At 38.7% G+C, this 25175-nt stretch overlaps 1 protein-coding gene across 2 annotated transcripts in view; it reads right to left on the reverse strand.

The window, feature by feature from the left end:
- Nucleotides 1–25175, reverse strand: part of NELL1 (neural EGFL like 1) — a 938548-nt gene that overhangs the window by 41337 nt on the left and 872036 nt on the right. The window contains exon 16 of one of the 2 annotated variants that reach the window (XM_050755385.1): nucleotides 3482–3622. The exons of the other annotated variant lie outside the window; for it this stretch is intronic. Within the exon in view, the coding sequence (XP_050611342.1) occupies nucleotides 3482–3622 (141 nt within the window). The remainder of the gene's footprint in view (nucleotides 1–3481; nucleotides 3623–25175) is intronic. 2 annotated transcript variants of the gene reach the window in all.

The raw sequence follows: 25175 nt of genomic DNA on the forward strand, positions 1-25175 counted from the left end.
CCAGAATGTGTCAGGTTATTAATCCCTCAAGAACAGACATCTTAACTTGTTCATAACCATATTCCCAGAAGACCCAAAGCAATGCTGGTATGATGGCTTTTCTCAATAAACTTTTTTTTTTTTTTAAATAAAAGACTCATATGGTTTTGTGATATTTAACATCTTATGTCATGCACCACAATCTACACAACACAACTAGTTATATCAAACAAAATAGAAAATAAATCTGACTTGATACAGTTTTGAATGTCCATGCCTTCAATCATTTGACACATGTGCACTGAATGCCTTCTCTTTGACTGTATTATCTTAGGGGCTGCGAGTAGAGTAGTAAAAGGCAAACAAGGTCTCTGCCCTCAAACAACTTGTACACTTGTGGCAAGAGAATATTACACACATGTGCATGTGAATAAAAATGCTAAAAAAGATATAAAAGAGAGTATTATAACAAAGTGTAGGGAAGGATTATTTCAGAGAAAAGTCACGGAGGGTCTCCATGAAGAAGTAACATTTGTCTGAGACCTAAATAACACAGCACATACAACAAGAGAGGTGTTGAGAGCTCCAGACAGAGAGAGCAGTAAAGGCAAAGGCCCTGAAACTGGAATGAGCTTTTTGTCATGTTCAAGGCATGAAAAGATCAAAAAGACTTATATATATACAGCAAATGAGTCCAAGAAGCAGGCAGGAACAATATCGTCTAAAACCATGAAGGTCATATAAAGTTAGAAATTTATTTTACATTCATTGGGAAGGCATTAGAAGGCCATAATAAGAAAGTATCACTATCTGACTTACATTTTTTTTTGTCCAAGAAAAATTCTGAACCAACAGAGTATTCCCAACTACCACAGAAATACTAAGTGAGGGTCAGATTTCTGTCCTTATGAAGGATCATTTACAAATATTTTCCCAAAAACGTGGAAATGAAAGAAATTCAGACTATTACTCAAATTAAAAATGCCACTAATCCAAACAACTCCAACTCCAAGGAGTCCAGTTCACTGAGGTTTTCCTTTGCAAAACAGGGATCAGTTTGTAGATGAAGAAAGAGGCTCCTTGAGAGTGCAGGAATTTCACCTCCTCCTTCAGGCAAGCCACGCAGCATGTTAGAGAGAAATGAGAACCAGGACAAGTGCCAGGGACATTTATGAGGGTGATAGGGCTGTACAAGTAAGATTGAAACAAGAGGCATAAACTGTTCCTAGATTCTCCCTTGACCTAGGTCTGATCCTCAACTTGTAACCAAACCAGTTACGTGGCGGGGAACGAGGTGTCACCCTTCTGAGACTGAGTTTCTTTATTGATCGTATGATATGATTGCATTTTCACATTTATTAAACAAACAACCATCAGCAAAGGGTCTCACTGAAGAAACAGAAGAAAAAAGCCCATTTGCAGCTCATAGTCTAGTTAGAGAGCAAATATATTATATAAGTGAAGCTACTGAAACATTCACTCAGGAAAAAGGTCTAGAATTAGCAGAAGAGAGGAGTGACAAGTCTTTGGAAGGCATCAAAGAATACTTCATGGGGACTTGGTGAAACATGAGTTAAATTTAGGAAAATGAAATTCATATGTGAATCATCATGTTTCATCCCAGCCAGAGGAACAGTGTACATAAAGGCAGAGAAGTGTGCCGTCCCATGGCAGGTCCAAACAGTTATAAAATTGGTTAACTACACTGAATACACATAGACACAAAGATAAGACACCTGAGGACTGCCTAAGGAGGGAAGAAAGGGGAAGGGTATGGTTTGGAAGGCTACCTATTGTGTACTATGCTCACTACCTTGGTGATAGGATTATCTGTACACCAAGCCTCAGCAATGTGTGGTTTACCCATGGAAAAAACCTGCACATGAATCCCTTGAACTTAAAACTAGAATAAATGAATACATAAATAAAATTGTTTTAACTAGCTGGTCTCTAAGGTCCTTTGTGCACTAAAAAAATCTAAGAGTCTCTTCTTTTAATGATGTCAAATATGATCTGTAAAAATAAAAATTTTCTTTTAGTCACCGTGCTTAATGTCATATGTTAATATTCTATCTTCATTCCTCAACAATAGCCATTTGAGCTGTTCCTATTCATATAACATTGATTTACAATGAGCTGCATATGTACAGAAGTACCTGGCAATATGTAAAGGAAAAGAAATATGAACAGAGTATGGGGTAGAATGCTGAATATGCTGTGACATTTAAAATAACAGCTAACATTTCTTGAACATTTAACAGATATTAATTCAATTAATTATTACAACACTCAATGAGATATAAACATTATTTCTATTTTACAGACAAAATAGGTGAAGTAAAGACTAGATAAAAATTTGTCCATGGTAAACAGAAGCAGCAGAGCTGGAATTTGACTGCTAACATCTGGCCCAAAAGTCTATGCTTTTAGTAACTACACTACATGCCTCTCAACACTAATGTCAAGACTTTGGGGAATAATTCATGCCACATGGCCATTGTTCTGTAATTCATCTTTGCTTTACATCAACATCAGTGGAGAAGTTGAAAAAACACTCTCAGCAGCAGCCTTTAGGAAAAAAATACACACACACCCTAAGCAGAGAAAACAAATTTTCAAAATCAAATTCCCACTTTCTAATTCAGCAAACTGAACTTTGGAAACCCAAGGTCAGAATGCTTGCCCCCTAGGTTGGTCCAAATCAGCATTAAGAATTCAACAGAGGTGACACAACATGAAAGAATTGGATTGGCTAAGGTTCTCATGGAAACAGTTATGTTTTTGATCAGTTGTTTGGCTTTCATGAAAGTTGTAAGGTCTTGAAGGGGAATAATTCCATCTGCTAATTTCCCGTGATCAGTGTTTAACAGAACCACAAGGAGAGACCCAACCAATAAAGGAGACTTTTCAAGAGATGATGGTGGTGGCAATAACAACAATAATGTTAATGCAACTATATCATATATGTGCACCAATTCAAATCTTGCAGTTTTTAAATAGGGGGTATTCTTGTTTAATCCTAATAATATGTATATTGTTACCCCATTTTTACCATATACACAGATGAAGGATGAGAGACTATAGTGACATTTGCAGTATAAGAGATGAGATTCAAACTAAACTTTCTTATTCTAAATCCAGTATCCAGTATTATTTAATATTTCCTCATCTCTACAGTTGCCTCTCAAACTGTCAAAAATTTCAGTAAGTCATCACGGTTTTCCTTAGAAATAATTAAGAAGTCTAAGGTTTTCCTTAGAACACAGCCATCACACACAGTCCCAGGCTTTGTTCCTCTGTCACAGTTTCTATATAAAAATTCTAGCACACCACATTGCATGATCCCTGGCCTAATCCCTGAATTGTAGAGGGAGACAACTTGAAAACTGATGCGTTTAACCAATGAATGGTCGTAACACTGGGAGCTGAACAGAGTACCAAAGCAAGCTGCACCTCCTGCAAAGGTCCGAGTGGCTGGAGGGCACGCCTGAAAGCTGCTTACCAATACAGGACTCCCCGGACAGTGAATAGGTCCCATCGTCATGGAAACCGCTTCTGCACTCACAGTGGTACCACCCTGGCAGGTTAACGCAGCGGGAATGGTTGTGGCACTCAATGATTCCCTCTGAACATTCATCAATATCTGCCTCAGAGAAAAACACAAGCCCACCAGGATATTAATTTCTTTTGACACTAACCTTTCAGGAAATGCCTAAAACATGCTCATCATGTCAACATATCAATTAAAACTGTTCAGTCACCTACAACGAAAGTCATCTGGAAGAACCAAATCCTATGTTTTCCAGAATTCAAACGAATTGAAAGCTTCATTCTTGGATGTTTTCTCTTGTACTGAACAATGAATGAGAGCTTATGGTCACAAAAAAATCCTAACTCAAAGGCTGTGTTGTCTCTGAATAAGAACTAAGTTGAGGGTGTTTGGCACAGTTTTGGTATTGGGTATATATGACTTTTTTGGATTAAACATTTCTAAATTGGCAATTCCAGATTTTGTTGTGTGTCCTTTGAAAATGTTTATGAACAAATAAGTTCAGGAAGCTCTGGATTAAATATTATTAAACTGATTTTTTAAATGACAGCCCCAGAGACTTGTCATAATTATATGTCCTGCAAAGCTTTTGGATAATATTGATAATATGCATGGTTTCCCAAATTTATTTAGCTAATAACTACCTTTTCTGGACATATCTTTAATATCTTGCAAAACTAGTGTTGTAGGGAACACAGTTTGGGAACTATTGTTCTATTTCTTTTAAAACTATGGATGGATTATGCTAGTCCATCAGAGATTCTCATTCTTCATTCATTCTTGAGGAAAGGAAGTCTCCTAGGCTTTTTTTTTGTTGTTGTTTATTTGTTTGTTTTTCTCTAGGCTCTGGCTTTTTAGAATCACCAAATACCTGGTTCATGTATAGATTTTCTAGCACAAAGCCTTGACTCTGCACTGAAGGAGGTTGACACCATTGCGGAAAAGAGAATTGTCAATTGTTCAACCAGATTCAGTTCATTCTTACAGAATTTCTCCAAATAGTTATTTCTTAGAATGTAGCTACTGCTGCCTGGGAATCTTCTTTGACTTCTCTTGGAAATATCTGAAATATGGGACTCATATGAACATAAATTTAATTATTAAACCATTGGAATCTAACCTATAATGAATATAATGTACTTTGCAATTTCTTTTAACAGGACCCTGTTAGAGGCATCAGTTCAGGGGCATTCAGCTTCCACTGGTTCTATTATCTTGACAAGTCCTGTGTTGTGCACCAGGCTGTTAATTTAGTTTGAAACTGGATACTCTGATCTCAAGGCATTCTGGCCAAGTAAAGAGAGAAAAGGTGTAGTTTCTCATACTGTGCGACGCCAACTCAAATACCACCTTCTTCCTCTGTAGCACATATTGTTCAGCCCATAAAATCTTTTCACATACATCATCCCTTAGACTTCTAAATGCCCTCAGTCCCCAGGGCCTAATATTTGTATAGGATCTTCAGATATTGCAGTCAGACTGTGTGTGTGTTTATTATAAATTCCCAGAAAATAAATTTCCAGTCACCATGTAGATTGCCATACCTCAATCTAAAGTTTTAAATGAGAAAAGTAGTGGAGAAGCTCATTTTGCCTGAGAACTGTACTTTTCACAGACGATTCCAGAAACTCGCTGGAAATAACCAGGTCATATCACATGTTGGTACCTAGGTTGCAAATTTCTGTTCTCTGTGCAAGGTCTATAGTTAAAGCCAGAAAATTCATTTTTTTTATGCAACCATATTGTGCTTGAGAGGGGCTCACATTTTCACTGTGTTCCTAAAACTGGCTTTCTTCTGTGTCAGTAGTCACAGTAGTATATAAAGCAACCATCACAGACCCAAATACAGAAAACACTTGGAGGCTTTTCAGCAACACTTTGGGGAGTTTACAAATTATAAATGATAGTTTCTTCCCCAGCTAGGTTGTGGCTGCCTTTGTCCTAAGAGACAAAGATTTGTTTCTCCCAGTCAGCACTCCCTACAGGCAAACAAACAAGACAGAAGCTCTGGGAATGGGGTCTCTCTGAGTTCACTGTGGAATCAACTCTCATCCAAGGAATTCTGATAAATTACAGCGAGCCTGGCTGCACTCACAATGTGTCAACCATCCCAAAGGAAACCAACAAACAAAAAGTCACCTTTCCTCCTACAGAAAGTCCTAAAATCTTATTTAAATCTCAGTTTAATCCAGCACAGAGCTGAAAATGTGAACAAGGAAACAAGAGAAGCTGGGGGATTGTTGAGTGAGACCCATAGTATTCATTTCCGTATCCTCAGAGCCAAATGTTGGCAACACAATAACTCACATATTTATTGCTTGGGTCACACCACTTACAAATGGTGAAATGTAGTTCAGAACTAGCTAGAACCAATATTTGTCACAACTATCACATCTTGTTGACAAATCAAGAAAGGATTATTTACACAAAGATAATACATTTATTTAATTCTGTAAATATCTGTTGAGTTAAAAATATGTGCAAGGATGATTTTTGTGTTGTGTTCAATGCAAAAATGGATGAAACATGACTCAGAAAATCCAGGAGCTCAGAATCAAAGGGAAGAACTATATACATATATGTGTGCGGTGTGTTTGTGTTTCGTCTTTCATACTAATAGTTGAAGCTTCAAACAACCACCAATATCACCAGCTCCCTCCCCTAGTGACTCGGTATCTGTACACACATCTATTTTAGTACTTATCTTGCCCTATCACAATTCTTTCCTTTTTGTGTCTATCACTGAAATGCAAATTTTCCAAGAAAATGGACAACATTTTATGTAGGTTTACCTTGCTAGTGATACCTATAAGTGGGAGTAACAAGCAATTTGAAAATACCCAATACAAGTCTGTGGGAATGAATGTATGAAAAAATAAATGACTGGTAGGTTGAATGAAAGGAAAAATTAATGCAGGCTATAATGGAGATTCGAAATACCCCAAGATTTCTTGGCTTTTGCAAATCACAAAACTACAATGTCAATTCATAAAACTAAACAAAAAATAAATTTTATATTTATATGTTGTTTTCCTCTAAAAGACATCATGTAGTTTCTATTTAATACTTTGCTTCTACCTCTAATCTTTAGATATTTTAAGTGGGCAAAAGAGGTAACAAAAAAGTTATAATTGCAATGGTGTGATAAGGAGAAATTTTAATCATGATTATAATAATTATAACAATTGTTATAATTGTTGCAATGAAAAGCTCTACCTGTACCATGAATTTTCCATTTACAATAAGAAACAGATGAATACCCAAGGTTTGTTTTCATAAAATGTATCATAAGCAATACATTTAATCCTATTTGGGGCATATGGTAAACTTTCTATAGAAAGCAATTTGCAAACAAATCCTGGAATTCCTGTAAAATCCATCTCTTGAGCTGGATGGATCTCTTCCTCCATCTAATCGCTTTCCTATTAGATTTGCAATTTCAAAATTTATAAAACCAATAAAGGTTTTCTCAAAGCTTATTTTCAAAGAGGTACTTTCGTATTTCATACTAACAGTTAAAGCCTGCAGTGAAGTAGTGGCTCAGGTTGTGGATGGATTACATCTTTTCTAAGAGTTTTTAGGGTGATATTGAGTCATGAGAAAAACTTCTGATATTTTCACTCATTCAACAAAAGTTTATTGAGCACCCCCCATGTGCTAATACATTTGCCCCATGTACTAAGCACTGTATCATATCCTCTGATACAGAGACAGACGTAAGGTCTCTGCCCTCCAGATACATAGAGTCTAAGGGGCAAATAGAATATAAAAGAAAAATGAACTGTTGTTATAAATATAGACTTTAGAGACAAACATGACTTCAAATTCCTGCTCAGTAATGCATTACTAATTATTTAGATCTCAAAAGTCTTTGTTTTCTCATCTGTAGGTTGAGAATTATAAAATCAAACATCATGTGACTGTGAAAAAAAGACTCTTAAGCACAGTCTGGATATTATCTTTGGACTAAATATTACTGCTATAAAACAGAAGACAGAATAAGGGGATTCTGAAAATAAAAAAATATATATAATAATGTAAACTTGCAATCAGGAAACTGGCTCAGACTAAGAGATTTTTTTCTGGATCTCTAAAAATATTCATTTGGATTTTGAGACAAGTGTAACCTTGTTAAGCATTCAGGAATAGAATCTTTAAACCTATAATACCTGCCTCATAAAGACTTGGATTCCCTTGGTCACCAAAAAACTTCACATAAGTTTAAAGAAGAAGAATCAGTAACATAAATTGTCACAAGTACAGCAAACACAAATCTCCTTATTTTCTACTATTTGCTGAATGCCAGTATTGTACTGAACATAACATGCAAAGACCCTGTGGTAGAAACAGGCTAGTTCTTCTATCTCTTGTTTTTTTTTGGGTTCTTAGGGATGTGCCTGGAGCATGCGTCCTTTGGAGATATGTAAGGCCATGTGACTGAACTCTAGTTACAGAGTTAGAAGTGGCATAATTTCAAGATGGTTCATAAAAATGCCTAATACGATCCTCCAGAATATGTTTACCTGCTCACTACAGGACAATTTCCAGGAAAACCTTGGAAATCACGTATTGAAAATAGTAGAACATTTTTCTGCCTGGCTTCCTGCAAGGCTATGTAGACCAGGGCCCTTCCACAGACCTGAAACTGTCATGGGCTATTTAGATGAGTAAGAAATATATTTCTTTTTTTTTTTTTAATTATACTTTAAGTTCTAGGGTACATGTGCATAACGTGCAGGTTTGTTACATATGTATACTTGTGCCATGTTGTTGTGCTGCACCCATCAACTCGTCAGCACCCAACAACTCATCAATAAAATACTGGCAAACCGGATTCAGCAGCACATCAAAAAGCTTATCCACCATGATCAAGTGGGCTTCATCCCTGGGATGCAAGGCTGGTTCAACATTCGCAAATCAATAAACATAATCCAGCATATAAACAGAACCAAAGACAAGAACCACATGATTATCTCAATAGATGCAGAAAAGGCTTTTGACAAAATTCAACAGCCCTTCATGCTAAAAACACTCAATAAATTTGGTATTGATGGAACGTACCTCAAAATCATAAGAGCTATTTATGACAAACCCACAGCCAATATCATACCGAATGGGCAAAAACTGGAAAAATTCCCTTTGAAAACTGGCACAAGACAGGGATGCCCTCTCTCACCACTCCTATTCAACATAGTGTTGGAAGTTCTGGCTAGGGCAATCAGGCAAGAGAAAGAAATCAAGGGTATTCAGTTAGGAAAAGAAGAAGTCAAATTGTCCCTCTTTGCAGATGACATGATTGTATATTTAGAAAATCCCATTGTCGCAGCCCAAAATCTCCTTAAGCTGATAAGCAACTTCAGCAAAGTCTCAGGATACAAAATTAATGTGCAAAAATCACAAGCATTCTTATACACCAGTAACAGACAAACAGAGAGCCAAATCATGAATGAACTTCCATTCACAATTGCTTCAAAGAGAATAAAATACCTAGGAATCCAACTTACAAGGGATGTAAAGGACCTCTTCAAGGAGAAGAAATATATTTCTATTTTATTGAGCCATTACTGTTTGGAGTTGCTTTTTATTGCTAGCCAGCATTTTCTAATTATTATGAGAGACCCTTTTCCATATTCAGAGAAAAGACTGTGCTCAGGTTAGAACTCATACTGATGCAATATCTAAAAATAAAAACAGAAACAAGCAAACAAGGGGAAAAAAAACCCAGCACTAATCAGATTATGTAGGCAGCTAAAGGAGTGGAAGAAGATTTTTGCTGAAAGTCAAGAGTCAAGGTAACACATAAAACAAGACAAAGCTTTGTAGTTAGATATATTTGAGTTTGAATTTTGGTTCTGTTACTTCTCAGCTATCTGACTTTGACTTTGAGCAAGTTATTTATCTTTTTTGAGCTTCACTTTCTTTGGCTTTTAAATGATAACATCACTATCTTAGTCCATTTTGTGTTGTTAGAATACCTGAGATTGAGTAATTTATAAAGAAAAAAAGGTTTATTTTGCTCTTGATTCTAGTGACTGAAAAGTTCAAGATTATGTAGCTGCATTTGGTGGGGGTCTCAGGCTGCTTCAAGTCATGGTAGAAAAAAAAAGGGGGAAGCGGTGGGTATGGGCAAAGACATCACATGGCAAGAGAGGAAACGAGAGAGAAACTGATAAACCAGACTCCATGGGAGCTAATCGATTCCTGCGAGAGAGAACTCATTCACCCTCATTTGAGGACATTACTCTGCACATGAGGGCTATGCCTCCATGACCCAAACACCTCCTACTCGGCCCCACCTCCTAACACTCCATACTGGACATCAAAATCAACATGAATTTTGGTGGGAACAAACCACATCTAAACCACAGCAATTACTTATCTTATAATGCTGTTGTTTCAAAGATTGAATGAGATCAATCTAAAAACTACAAATCCAGGCAGACATTCATTAGGCAAGTGATACTTATTGTTCTGTAACTTAAAATCCCCACATTCCAAGAGAGTCCAAGTCTCCAGGCTTCAATTCCTTACATGTAAAATGAAAGGATTGTGCATTTATGGCCTCTATTAGTGTGACGGTTAATATTAAGTGTCAATTTGATTGGATTGAAGGAAGCAAAGTATTGTTCCTGGGTGTGTCTGTGAGGGTGTTGCCAAAGATTAACATTTGAGTCAATAGACTGGGAGAGGCAGACCCAACCTCAATCTGGGTGGGCACCATATCAGCTGCCAGAGTAGCTAGGATAAAAGCAAGCAGAGGAATCTAGAAGGACTGGCCTGAGTTTTCTGGCCTCCATCTTTCTCCTGTGCTGGATGCTTCCTGCCCTCAAATATCAGACTCCAAGTTCTTCAGCTTTTGGACTCTTGGACTTACACCAGCGATTTGCCAGGGACTCTCAGGGTTTTAGCCACAGACTGAAGGCTGCACTGTCAACTTCCCTACTTTTGAGGTTTTGGGACTTGGACTGACTTCCTGGCTCCTCAGCTTGCAGATGGCCTATTGTGGGACTTTAGCTTGTGATTATGTGAGTCAATTCTCCGAATAAACTCCCATTCATATATTCATCTATTCTATTAGTTCTGTCCCTTTAGAGAACCCTGACTAATACAGATTTTGGTACTGAGAGTGGGGTGCTACTGTAAAGATGCCCAGAAATGTGGAAATGATTTTGGAACTGGGTAACAGGCAGATGTTGCAACAGTTTGGAGGGCTCAAAAGAAGATAGGAAAATGTGGGAAAGTTTGGAACTTTCTGGAGAGTTGGAGTGCTCAGAAGACAGGAAGATATAGGAAAGTTTGAAACTTCCTAGAGACTGATTAAAGGGCTTTGGCCAAAATGCTGATAGTGATATGGACAATAAAGTCCAGGCTGAGGTGGTCTCAGATGCAGATTAGGAACTTTTGTGAACTGGATTAAAGGTCACTCTTGCTATACAAAGAGACTGGCAGCATTTTTGCCCCTCCCCTAGAGATCTGTGGAACTTTGAACTTGAGAGAGATGATTTAGGGTATCTGGTGGAAGAAGTTTCTAAGCAGCAAAGTGTTCAAGAGGAAGCAGAGCATAAAAGTTTGAAAAATTTGCAGGCTGATGGTGCAGTAGAAAAGAAGACCCGATTTTCTGGGGAGAAATTCAAGCAGGCAGAAGAAATTTGCATAAGTAATGAGGAGTCAAACGCCAATCACCAAGAGAATGAGGAAAATGTTTCTGGGGCATGTCAGAGAACTTCCCAGCAGCTCCTCTCATCACAGGTCTGGAGGCCTAGGAGGGAAAAGTGGATTTTTGGGGTGAGTCCAGGGCCTCTCTGCTGTGCGCAGCTTTGGCACTTGGTGCCCTGCATCCCAGCTGCTCTATCGCAGGCTAAAAGGGGCCAAGGTTATTTTGGGCCATGGTTTCAGAGGGCGCAAGCTGTAAGCCTCAACAGCTTCAACTTGGTAATGAGCCTGTGGGTGCCCAGAAGTCAAGAATTTAGGTTTGGGAACCACCGCCTAGATTGCACAGGATGTATGGAAATGCCTGGATGTCCAAGCAGAAATTTGCTACAGGGGCAGAGCCTTCATGGAGAACCTCTGCTAGGGCAGTATAGAAGGGAAATGTGGGATTGGAGCCCCTACACAGAGTCCCCACTAAGGCACTGCCTAGTAGCGCTAGCTGTGAGAAGAGGGCCACCATCCTCCAGACCCCAGAATGGTAGATCCACTGACAGCTTGCACCGCACACCTGCAAAAGTTGCAGACACTCAATGCCAGCCCTTGAAAGCAGCCAGTGGAGACGGGTATACCCTGCAAAGCCACAGTGGCGGTGTTGTCCAAGGCTGTGGGAACCCACTTCTTCCATCAGTGTGACCTGGATGTGAGACACGGAGTTAAAGGAGATTATTTTGGACCTTTAAGATTTAATTACTGCCTCATTGGATTTTGGACTTGCGTGAGGCCTGTAGTCTCTTTGTTTTGGCCATTTCTCCCATATTAGTGTATTTACTTACTACCTGTACCCCCACTGAATCTAGGAAGTAAATAACTTGCTTTGGATTTTACAGACTCATAAGGTGGAAGAGACTTGCCTTGTCTCAGATGAGACTGGACTTTGGACTTCTGAGTTAATGCTGAAATGAGTTAAGACTTTGGGGGACTGTTGGAAAGGCATGATTGGTTTTGAAATGTGAGAACATGAGATTTGGGAGGGGTCAGGGCAGAATGAGGGGCAGAAATCTCACCTTGCAGTGTAATAATCCCCATGTATCAAGGGCAGGGCCAGGTAGAGATAATAGAATCTTGGGATCAGTTTTCCCGTATTGTTATTGTGGTAGTGAATAAGTCCCATGAGATCTGATGGTTTTATAAATGGGAGTTTCCCTGCACAAGCTCTCTTGTCTTCACCATGTGAGACTTGACTTTGCTTCTCATTCACCTTCTGCCATGATTGTGAGGCCTCCCCAGCTATATAAAACTGTGAGTCAATTAAACCTCTTTCCTTTCTAAATTACCCTGTCTCAGGTATGTCTTTATTAGCAGCACGAGAAAAAACTAAAACGGCTACTTTTAATATTCTAGAATACGGGAGATCTTAGCTTTGGGCTCATAGCTTCTTCTGCTGCTAACCAGCTGAATGACTGCTAGAAGGTTTAAGTAACCTCTTTGTACCTCGGGTTCTTCATTAGGCAAATGGCAATTTTAAAAATACAAATTTTGTCTGCCTTACAAACAAGCTCCAATAAGGTATGAACAAGCTCTGCAAAGTCAAGTGATTGTCTCACAAAATATCTGGTGATGTCATTATTGCTGTTTCTTCTTTGTAAGTCCTTATTAGTAACTAGTTTTTGTGTATTAATCTGAAACGTACCTGCTATTAACAGTGATGTGAATAGTAATGGCAATAGAGCTCTCTTTCTTTAGTGACTTTGCACAAAATAACCCATTTCTTCCTGGTTATGGCCATCTAATTTTATCTCTGAAGCCTTTCTGTCCTTTCTCTAACAAACTGCTCAAAATCTTCCTAAAAGAACCCATCTGTTAACATTTCAACTCTCACCTTTATTCTGGAAACTCTGATCTATATCTCTAAGTTAACCTCTAACACAAATTCAGAAATGTATTTACTATTGAATATGGATTTGCAAATCTCAGAGGTCTCATTTCAAACTTATCCTGCCCAAAGCTTTACATGACATACATGTTTCTATCTACCAAATTTATCTTCCTCCCCAGCACTCCTTCCTTACTGTCATCCCTCATAACCAACGAACAAAACTATTGAAGTTTGACTGCTATGAACCTTGAAGATTTTAAAAACATGGAACTAAATCTTATTTACTCCAAGCCTGGAAATCCTGTGATTCTATGATTTTTAAAAATATCCTGCTCCTCTAGTAATTACAAATGATTCTTACTATAAAAATCTCCTATCGGGCATTCAAAGCATAAATAATTGACCTCACTTTGACTATCAATTTGCCTTTATTTCTCAAAATTCTTCATCATAAAACATTTGCACTCCCTGGGGTGGTTGCTTTACATACCCACTTATTCCATACTCCATTGAATTTGAGGCTTCCCGCCCTGCAAGTGATTGTTTTACAATTAAAATCCAAGCACAAATCTTAATTCAACCAAGAAGTCCTCTTTCTTCTCTCTGAATTCCTATAGTGTTTAACAGTTCTACCACCCCATTTAATTCTGACATACATTCTATTTTAGAATATTCTATGATTCTTACTACAGTTTCTCTATCAAATAGGAAGAATTTTTGAACTTCCATCTATTAATAATTTACTATGTGTCAGGTTCTCTGACAAGTGCTTTATATTCACAACTCCATTTGATCTTCAGAATGCCTCTGAGATCATTTGAATTGCTCTAATTTTACTGAAAATGGAGGCGTACATGTTTAAATAATATACCCATGGTAAAACATCTGGAAAGTGACAGAGTGGGGATTTAAACCAAGGTCTACTTGACTCCCGAATACACACATTTAATCATTATACTATACAGCCTCTTGTACACTTGGGGGAATACATAGGACTTTGAAGAAACTATTAAAAATATGTTCAAAATGTAAAGAAAAACATACTGAGTTGAATAGTGAACAGATTTCTGCTACCAAGGTAAAGTAGCAGGGACTGAATTTGTTGTCTTATCTGAAACAAATAGGAACAAATACATACATATACACATATGTTTTCATATATATATACACACACATACACACACACGAAAAAAGAGTTTTGAAGATACTGGAAATTAAGTAACTAAGAAAATGATCCCTAAGAGGCATAAAACAAATGAGAAGAGTGCTACAAATATCCCAGTTTACTACCTTAAGAGAGGTGCAGGCCATGGTAAAAGGAAGAAAACCCATAAAGAGCCTATTGAACTACCTGGTTTGAGGATACAACGATGGGAATATAGGAAGACCAAGACAAGCAGAGGTTATAAAGCAGAGTATTGGAGAGGAGATAGCTGAACAGAGAGGTAATTTTGATGTTCTACAGAGAATACCAGTCAGGTAATCAGCAAAGTGCTGATCAGAAAATAAATATGATTAAATTATCCAAAGCTGGAGAAAGATCACCAAAATATATTAGAAGTAGTAGAGCCTGGTGCTTACACAGGAAGAGGAACAGTGCATGATTCCACAAGCCAGACTGCAGAATCTCATAAGGCATTGGATAATACTGGATCTACAGTATAAAAAGACAAGTAAAACAAAAAACCTGCAAAATAGTAGACCCAAACCCAACCATATCAATATTTATAATAAATGTATATTTATTAAACACTTAAAGGCAAAGATTATCAGACTAGAAAAAAGCAATACCCAATTTTTGCTGTATACAAATGATGTATTTTAGATACAAAAGCACAAACAGGTTAAAATAGAAGTATGGGGAAAGATATTCCATGTAGACATGAATGACAAGAAAACTAGAATAGCTATATGGGTTTCAGAAAAAAAATAGGCTTCAAGATAAAGAAAATGTGCAAAGATAAAAATGTCATTTCATAAAAAGAATCAATTGGCCAAGAAGATGTAACACTCTTAAATATATAGGTTTGAAATTTTTCTTTGTATAAATTTATAGGGTACAAGTATAACTTTGTTAACTGGCTATATTGCATAGTGGAGAAGTCAGGGCTTCTAGTGTGTCCATCACGGGACTTACATGTACTCATTAAGTAATTTCTCATCATCTACCTCCCCTCCCACCCCCACACCTTCAGAGTCTCCATTTTCTATCATTTCACATTGTATATTCATGTGTATACATTATTTAGCTCCCACTTATAAATGAGAACATGTGGTATTTGTCTTTCTGTGTCTGACTTGTTTAACTTAGGACAATGGCCTCCAGTTTTATCTATGTTCCTGCAAAAGACATGACTTCATTTTTTATGGCTGAATAGTATTCCATTGTGTATATCTAACACATTTTCTTTATCTAATCACCTGTTGATGAAGAGTTAGTTTGATTCCCTATTATCACTATTGCGAACCGTACTTAAATTAAAAGATGATTGCAGGTAGGTTTTTGATATAATGACTTTTTTCCTTTGGGCACAACAGAGTGAAGAGACAGTCTGCATAACGGAAGAAAACATATGCCAGCCATGGATCTGACAGGAAACTAATATCCAGAATTTACCAGGAACACAAACATAAAATTTACCCAACAACAAATCAAACAATCTCATTAATAAGTAGGCAAAAGATATGAATAAACATTTTTCAAAAGTAGACATACAAATGACCAAAATTATATGAAAAAATGTTCAAGATTATTAATCAGAGAAATTCAAATTAAACCACAAGATATCATTTGACAACAATCAGAATGGCTATTATTAAAAAGACAAAAATTAACAAATGTTGGCAAGGATTCAGAGAAAAGGAACACTTATATACTGTTGATGGGAATGTAAATTAGAGCAACCTCTATGAAAAACACTAGAACTAAAAATAAAACTACAATTTGATCCAGCAATTGATATATAATTTTTAATGGCAAAACTTCAAAACACATGAAACAATAATAAAATAACCAAAAGGAAAAAACACAAATCTAGAGATTTTAACCTCTATTTCAGTAACTGATACACCAAAAAGTCACCAATATAGAAGATATGAACAATACTAATTGGCATTTCTTGGACATTATACCAAATCACTGTAGTATAAACATTTTTTACAAGTGTGCATGGAATGTTGACCAAGATAGAACAAATCCTCATTCATAAAACAATCCCCCCAAAATTCAAAAGCTTGAAATCTTACAGAGTATGTTTTCTGGTCCCAACAGAATTAAATAGATATCAAATCAAAATAAGATACTTAGAAAAGGTACAAATATTTGGAAATTACACAAATTCCAAAAGTCAATGAATTAAACTATAAGGAAAATGTAAAATATTTTGGACTGAATGATATTATTAAACAACAGGTTACAATCTGTGGGAACCAGTTAAGGTAGTGCCTAGAAACAAAAGTGTAGCTGTAATACTTATATTCAAAAAAGAGAAAAGTATAAAGCCAACATTCTAATTTTAAATCTGTAAGAAACCAGTAAAAGACCGGCACATAGATTTTTACCCTACATCTGGTCCTACCCACAGAGTACGGTATGTGAGATAAGATTAGTGCCAATAAAAGGGTAACCATAGGACTCTATTGAACTGAAAGAAATATTTCTAAATTTGCCCTGAGGCAGGATAGCCAGATGCATTTATTTTTAAATTAGAACCAAATCAGAGACCAAAAAATGTTTCTGCACATCAAAACCAAAGGAAGGAGTCAAGGACAAAGGTTGGAGGAGTGGTCAGGGAATACAGATCTGGGAGAATGGAAAGAAGGTCGGCATAGGGTAAGGAGCAGGTGCATGAGGAAGGGCCGGGGCTGAGTACTTGAATAGTAAGCAGGTGCTGATGCACCTTTTGACACTGGGCCCTCTGTTGTAAGTGACACCGTAACCCTGCTTACCTCTCCTCTCCCAAAAGAAACATATTGACTCACAAAATGTACAAGTCCAGGGGCTCTAGACTCTATGGGATCCATGCAACGAAGCAATATTATCAGGATTTAGGCTCCCTCTGTATCTCCACTCTGCTCGTCATCATATTACCACTCCTATAAGCCAGAACCTCTTCATGTAATGGCCTCCAGATGTTCTAGGCAGACATCATTTTAAATCTGTCAAAGGGAGAGATTCTTACCAATAGTATTGGCACAAATCTATTGCAGAAATACAAAAATTAGCCAGGTGTGGTGGCGGGCACCCTGGGAGGCTGAGGTAGGAGAATTGCTTGACCCTGGGAGGCGGAGATTGCAGTGGGCTGAGATCATGCCACTGCACTCCAGACTGGGCAACAGAGCAAGACTCCACCTCAAAAAAAAAAAAAAAAAACACCAAAAAACCAAAAAAAACCCCAGAAAAACAAAAATAAACAAACCAAAAACGGGATTTGAGCTTCATTCATCTTGATTTGGTTACATGCTGAGTCCTGAAGTAGTTACTGTGATCATATCTGGTTACCAGCCCACCCCTAGAGCAAGAGGTAAAATCAGCACTACTTGAGATATCTTAAACTGAGAATTTAGAAGGGGTTGTTCCTCAGAAACTATTGGAATGCCCTTATTAGAACAGGAACTGAATTCTGGTGAGACAAAATCCACAGATGTCCCTTAGGCCTCTTTTTATGTCAGTCCTACGGCATATTGTGAGATGGATGTATTGGCTGAAGAAATCATGCTACTTTGACAGTGTGTGTGTTTTCCTTTGGAAGGCTCCTCTGTCTAAAGGGCACCTTCCTTACCTCTCTTCTATTAGTGCCAGATCAAAGTTGTTGTTTTTCCCAAAGTGATTGATATGGGTATTTATTGTTGTCAAGAAGGTAAATTAAAAAGATATCAATGTCACCTTATGAACTATGTATGAAACATACCTCTGAGGATTCTGGGAACATAGCAGAGTAGTCAGCACCAGGAGTCTCTCTCCCAACCTAGACTATAATTACACTGGTAGAATCTGCCTGATAGAACAATTTTAGGACTCTGGAGTCTATTTGAAGGCTTGCAACTTCCAGGTATGTTTTGGTCAATTTCAGCTCGTAGAATGGTAGCGGCTGTGCACTCCCCATCCTCCATCCTGGGGGCAGGCACCATACAGATTTTGTCTTTCTGCTCTATCCTGAGTGATACACCCTCCACCTCCCACGCATTCACTTTCAATTAGAAGAACCTTGACTTGTTTGCATAAATCACTCTTGGTCTCAATCAACGGTTCTCAAACGGTGGTCCTCAGACTAGCACCATTAACATCAGCAGGAAACATATTATATATGAAAATTATCTGGTACCACCCAACATGCTAAATTAGAAATTCTGGGGGTAGAACCCAGTAGTCTGTATTTAAACGAGCTTGCCAGAATCATCTGAGGACTCTACTTTGAGAACCACATATCTATAATAATAGTAATGGAATTTTCATCCTTTTTCCCAGTGATTTGTCTAGATAAGGGCATGTGACCAACTTCTTGCTAATAAGAAGTAAGGGGAAGTCTGCTGGTGATGAAGTGGCAGTGGAGTTGACTTTCATGGTTAAATGACGGAATTTCTAATATGTTCATTCTGTTTAGTTAGCTGACTGGAGGACGTGAGGACTAGAGAAATACAGCCTTCTTTAGTTTATGGGAAATATTCCAATTAAATCAGAGAAACACCAAAGTAGGCCTTTGATATCATTGAGCTGCTGAACCAACCCTGGAGCTACAGATTGCCAGATTTCATGTCATGAGAGAGAATTAAAGAATTTATTATTAAGCCACAATTACTTGAGTTTTCTATTACTTCCAGCCAAAATAAATTCAACCAATAGAATATTTTTATCTCCATTTTACAGATAAAGGAAACAAGTCTGAAAGGTATTAAATAATTTCCATAAGGCAACTATCTAGTTACATGGTATGCTAAGTTTTAGGCTTGCTTTTCTCTGAATACAAAACTTCATGAGGCTACTCTACCTCTCAATAGATCATACTGTTACTTCCACCAAACTACAAGTCTGATGATGGCCAGGGAACAAAAGGGACTACGTTTCACTTCTTCCCTTATGCCATTATATCTAATCCTTAGTTGCTTTATGAACTTAAGAATTCTATTCTGGAAGATGGCCGAATAGGAACAGCTCCAGTCTCCAACTCCTAGCGCGAGCAACACAGAAGACTGGTGATTTCTGCATTTTCAACTGAGGTACTGGGTTCATCTCACTAGGGAGTGCCGGACAATCGGTGCTGGTCAGCTGCTGCAGCCCCACCAGCGAGAGCTGAAGCAGGGAGAGGCTTCACCTCACCTGGGAAGTGCAAGGGGAAATGGGAAATGGAATCCCTTTTCCTAGCCAGGGGAACTGAGACACACAACACCTGGAAAATCGGGTAACTCCCACCCCAATACTGCACTTTACGCAAACAGGCACACCAGGAGATTATATCCCACACCTTGCCGGGAGGGTCCCATGCCCACGCAGCCTCCCTCATTGCTAGCACAGCAGTCTGGGATCTGGCGGCAAGGCAGCAGCGAGGCTGGGGGAGGGGCGCCCGCCATTGCTGAGGCTTAAGTAGGTAAACAAAGCCTCTGGGAAGCTCGAACTGGGTGGAGCTCACAGCAGCTCAAGGAAACCTGCCTGTCTCTGTAGACTCCACCTCTGGGGACAGGACACAGTAAACAACAACAAAAGCAGCAGAAACCTCTGCAGACACAAACGACTCTGTCTGACAGCTTTGAAGAGAGCAGTGGATCTCCCAACACGGAGGTTGAGATCTGAGAAGGGACAGACTGCCTGCTCAAGTGGGTCCCTGAACCCTGAGTAGCCTAACTGGGAGACATCCCCCACTAGGGGCAGTCTGACACCCCACACCTCACAGGGTGGAGTACACCCCTGAGAGGAAGCCTCCAAAGCAAGAATCAGACAGGTACACTCGCTGTTCAGCAATATTCTATCTTCTGCAGCCTCTGCTGCTGACACCCAGGTAAACAGGGTCTGGAGTGGACCTCAAGCAATCTCCAACAGACCTACGGCTGAGGGTCCTGACTGTTAGAAGGAAAACTATCCAACAGGAAGGACACCTACACCAAAACCCCATGAGTACATCACCATCATCATCAAAGACCAGAGGCAGATAAAACCACAAAGATGGGGAAAAAGCAGGGCAGAAAAGCTGGAAAATATAAGCTGGAATATTTTTTGAAAATATTTCAAAAAATAAGAGCGCATCTCCCCCGGCAAAGGAGCGCAGCTCATCGCCAGCAATGGATCAAAGCTTGATGGAGAATGACTTTGATGAGATGAGAGAAGAAGGCTTCAGTCCATCAAACTTCTCAGAGCTAAAGGAGGAATTACGTACCCAGCGCAAAGAAACTAAAAATCTTGAAAAAAAGGTGGAAGAATTGATGGCTAGAGTAATTAATGCAGAGAAGGTCATGAACGAAATGAAAGAGATGAAAACCATGACACGAGAAATACGTGACAAATGCACAAGCTTCAGTAACCGACTCGATCAACTGGAAGAAAGAGTATCAGCGACTGAGGATCAAATGAACAAAATGAAGCGAGAAGAGAAACCAAAAGAAAAAAAGAAGAAAAAGAAATGAACAAAGCCTGCAAGAAGTATGGGATTATGTAAAAAGACCAAATCTACATCTGATTGGGGTGCCTGAAAGTGAGGGGGAAAATGGAACCAAGTTGGAAAACACTCTTCAGGATATCATCCAGGAGAACTTCCCCAACCTAGTAGGGCAGGCCAACATTCAAATTCAGGAAATACAGAGAACGCCACAAAGATACTCCTCGAGAAGAGCAACTCCAAGACACATAATTGCCAGATTCACCAAAGTTGAAATGAAGGAAAAAATCTTAAGGGCAGCCAGAGAGAAAGGTCGGGTTACCCACAAAGGGAAGCTCATCAGACTAACAGCAGATCTCTCGGCAGAAACTCTCCAAGCCAGAAGAGAGTGGGGGCCAATATTCAACATTCTTAAAGCAAAGAATTTTAAACCCAGAATTTCATATCCAGCCAAACTAAGTTTCATAAGTGAAGGAGAAATAAAATCCTTTACAGATAAGCAAATGATTAGAGATTTTGTCACCACTAGGCCTGCCTTACAAGAGATCCTGAAGGAAGCACTAAACATGGAAGGGAACAACCGGTACCAGCCATTGCAAAAACATGCCAAAATGTAAAGACCATTTAGGCTAGGAAGAAACTGCATCAACTAACAAGCAAAATAACCAGTTAATATCATAATGGCAGGATCAAGTTCACACATAACAATCTTAACCTTAAATGTAAATGGACTAAATGCTCTAATTAAAAGACACAGACTGGCAAACTGGATAAAGAGTCAAGACCCATCAGTCTGCTGTATTCAGGAGACCCATCTCACACGCAGAGACATACATAGGCTCAAAATAAAGGGATGGAGGAAGATTTACCAAGCAAATGGAGAACAAAAAAAAGCAGGGGTTGCAATACTAGTCTCTGATAAAACAGACTTTAAACCATCAAAGATCCAAAGAGACAAAGAAGGCCATTACATAATGGTAAAAGGATCAATTCAACAGGAAGAGCTAACTATCCTAAATATATATGCACCCAATACAGGAGCACCCAGATTCATAAAGCAAGTCCTTAGAGACTTACAAAGAGACTTAGACTCCCATACAATAATAATGGGAGACTTCAACACTGCACTGTCAACATTAGACAGATCAACAAGACAGAAAGTTAACAAGGATATCCAGGAATTGAACTCATCTCTGCAGCAAGCAGACCTAATAGACATCTATAGAACTCTCCACCCCAAATCAACAGAATATACATTCTTCTCAGCACCACATAGCACTTATTCCAAAATCGACCACATAATTGGAAGTAAAGCACTCCTCACCAAATGTACAAGAACAGAAATTACAACAAACTGTCTCTCAGACCACAGTGCAATCAAACTAGAACTCAGGACTAAGAAACTCAATCAAAACCGCTCAACTACACGGAAACTGAACAACCTGCTCCTGAATGACTACTGGGTACATAACGAAATGAAGGCAGAAATGAAATAAAGATGTTCTTTGAAACCAATGAGAACAAAGATACAACATACCAGAATCTCTGGGACACATTTAAAGCAGTGTGTAGAGGGAAATTTATAGCACTAAATGCCCACAAGAGAAAGCAGGAAAGATCTAAAATGACACTCTAACATCACAATTAAAAGAACTAGAGAAGCAAGAGCAAACGCATTCAAAAGCTAGCAGAAAGCAAGAAATAACTAAGATCAGAACAGAACGGAAGGAGATAGAGACATAAAAATCCCTCCAAGCCGGGCGCGGTGGCTCAAGCCTGTAATCCCAGCACTTTGGGAGGCTGAGACGGGCGGATCACAAGGTCAGGAGATCGAGACCATCCTGGCTAACACGGTGAAACCCCGTCTCTACTAAAAAATACAAAAAGCTAGCCGGGCGAGGTGTAGTCCCAGCTACTCGGGAGGCTGAGGCAGGAGAATGGCGTGAACCCGGGAGGCGGAGCTTGCAGTGAGCTGAGATCCGGCCACTGCACTCCAGCCCGGGTGACAGAGCGAGACTCCGTCTCAAAAAAAAAAAAAAAAAAAAAAAAAAAAAAAAAAAAAAAACCCTCCAAAAAATCAATGAATCCAGGAGTTGGTTTTTTGAAAAGATCAACAAAATTGACAGACTGCTAGCAAGACTAATGAAGAAGAAAAGAGAGAAGAATCAAATAGATGCAATAAAAAATGATAAAGGGGATATCACCACCAACCCCACCGAAATACAAACTACCATCAGAGAATACTATAAACACCTCTACGCAAATAAACTAGAAAATCTAGAAGAAATGGATAATTTCCTGGACGCTTACACTCTCCCAAGACTCAACCAGGAAGAAGTTGAATCCCTGAATAGACCAATAGCAGGCTCTGAAATTGAGGCAATAATTAATAGCCTACCAACCAAAAAAAGTCCAAGACCAGATGGATTCACAGCTGATTTCTACCAGAGGTACAAGGAGGAGCTGGTACCATTCCTTCTGAAACTATTCCAATCAATAGAAAAAGAGGGAACCCTCCCTAACTCATTTTATGGGGCCAACATCATCCTGATACCAAAGCCTGGCGAGACACAACAAAAAAAGAGAATTTTAGACCAATATCCCTGATGAACATCGATGCAAAAATCCTCAATAAAATACTGGCAAACCGGATTCAGCAGCACATCAAAAAGCTTATCCACCATGATCAAGTGGGCTTCATCCCTGGGATGCAAGGCTGGTTCAACATTTGCAAATCAATAAACATAATCCAGCATATAAACAGAACCAAAGACAAGAACCACATGATTATCTCAATAGATGCAGAAAAGGCTTTTGACAAAATTCAACAGCCCTTCATGCTAAAAACGCTCAATAAATTCAGTATTGATGGAAGGTACCTCAAAATCATAAGAGCTATTTATGACAAACCCACAGTCAATATCATACTGAATGGGCAAAAACTGGAAAAATTCCCTTTGAAAACTGGCACAAGACAGGGATGCCCTCTCTCACCACTCCTATTCAACATAGTGTTGGAAGTTCTGGCCTGAGCAATCAGGTAGGAGAAAGAAATCAAGGGTATTCAGTTAGGAAAAGAAGAAGTCAAATTGTCCCTCTTTGCAGATGACATGATTGTATATTTAGAAAATCCCATTGTCTCAGCCCAAAATCTCCTTAAGCTGATAAGCAACTTCAGCAAAGTCTCAGGATACAAAATTAATGTGCAAAAATCACAAGCATTCGTATACACCAGTAACAGACAGAGAGCCAAATCATGAATGAACTTCCATTCACAATTGCTTCAAAGAGAATAAAATACCTAGGAATCCAACTTACAAGGGATGTAAAGGACCTCTTCAAGGAGAACTACAAACCACTGCTCAGTGAAATTAAAGAGGACACAAACAAGTGGAAGAACATACCATGCTCATGGATAGGAAGAATCAATATCGTGAAAATGGCCATACTGCCCAAGGTTATTTATAGATTCAATGCCATCCCCATCAAGCTACCAATGAGTTTCTTCACAGAATTGGAAAAAACTGCTCTAAAGTTCATATGGAACCAAAAAAGAGCCCGCATCTCCAAGGCAATCCTAAGTCAAAAGAACAAAGCTGGAGGCATCACGCTACCTGACTTCAAACTATACTACGAGGCTACAGTAACCAAAACAGCATGGTACTGGTACCAAAGCAGAGATATAGACCAATGGAACAGAACAGAGTCCTCAGAAATAATACCACACATCTACAGCCATCTCATCTTTGACAAACCTGAGAGAAACAAGAAATGGGGAAAGGATTCCCTATTTAATAAATGGTGCTGGGAAAATTGGCTAGCCATAAGCAGAAAGCTGAAACTGGATCCTTTCCTTACTCCTTATACGAAAATTAATTCAAGATGGATTAGTGACTTAAATGTCAGACCTAATACCATAAAAACCCTAGAGGAAAACCTAGGTAGTACCATTCAGGACATAGGCATGGGCAAAGACTTCATGTCTAAAACACCAAAAGCAACGGCAGCAAAAGCCAAAATTGACAAATGGGATCTCATTAAACTAAAGAGCTTCTGCACAGCAAAAGAAACTACCATCAGAGTGAACAGGCAACCTACAGAATGGGAGAAAATTTTTGCAATCTACTCATCTGACAAAGGGCTAATATCCAGAACCTACAAAGAACTCAAACAAATTTACAAGAAAAAAACAAACAACCCCATCAAAAAGTGGGCAAAGGATATGAACAGACATTTCTCAAAAGAAGACATTCATACAGCCAACAGACACATGAAAAAATGCTCATCGTCACTGGCCATCAGAGAAATGCAAATCAAAACCACAATGTGATACCATCTCACACCAGTTAGAATGGCAATCATTAAAAAGTCAGGAAACAACAGGTACTGGAGAGGATGTGGAGAAATAGGAACACTTTTACACTGTTGGTGGGATTGTAAACTAGTTCAACCATTATTGAAAACAGTATGGCGATTCCTCAAGGATCTAGAACTAGATGTACCATATGACCCAGCCATCCCATTACTGGGTATA

Source organism: Macaca thibetana, chromosome 14 (genome assembly GCF_024542745.1).
Source record: "Macaca thibetana thibetana isolate TM-01 chromosome 14, ASM2454274v1, whole genome shotgun sequence".
NCBI classification, from domain to species: Eukaryota; Metazoa; Chordata; class Mammalia; order Primates; family Cercopithecidae; genus Macaca; species Macaca thibetana.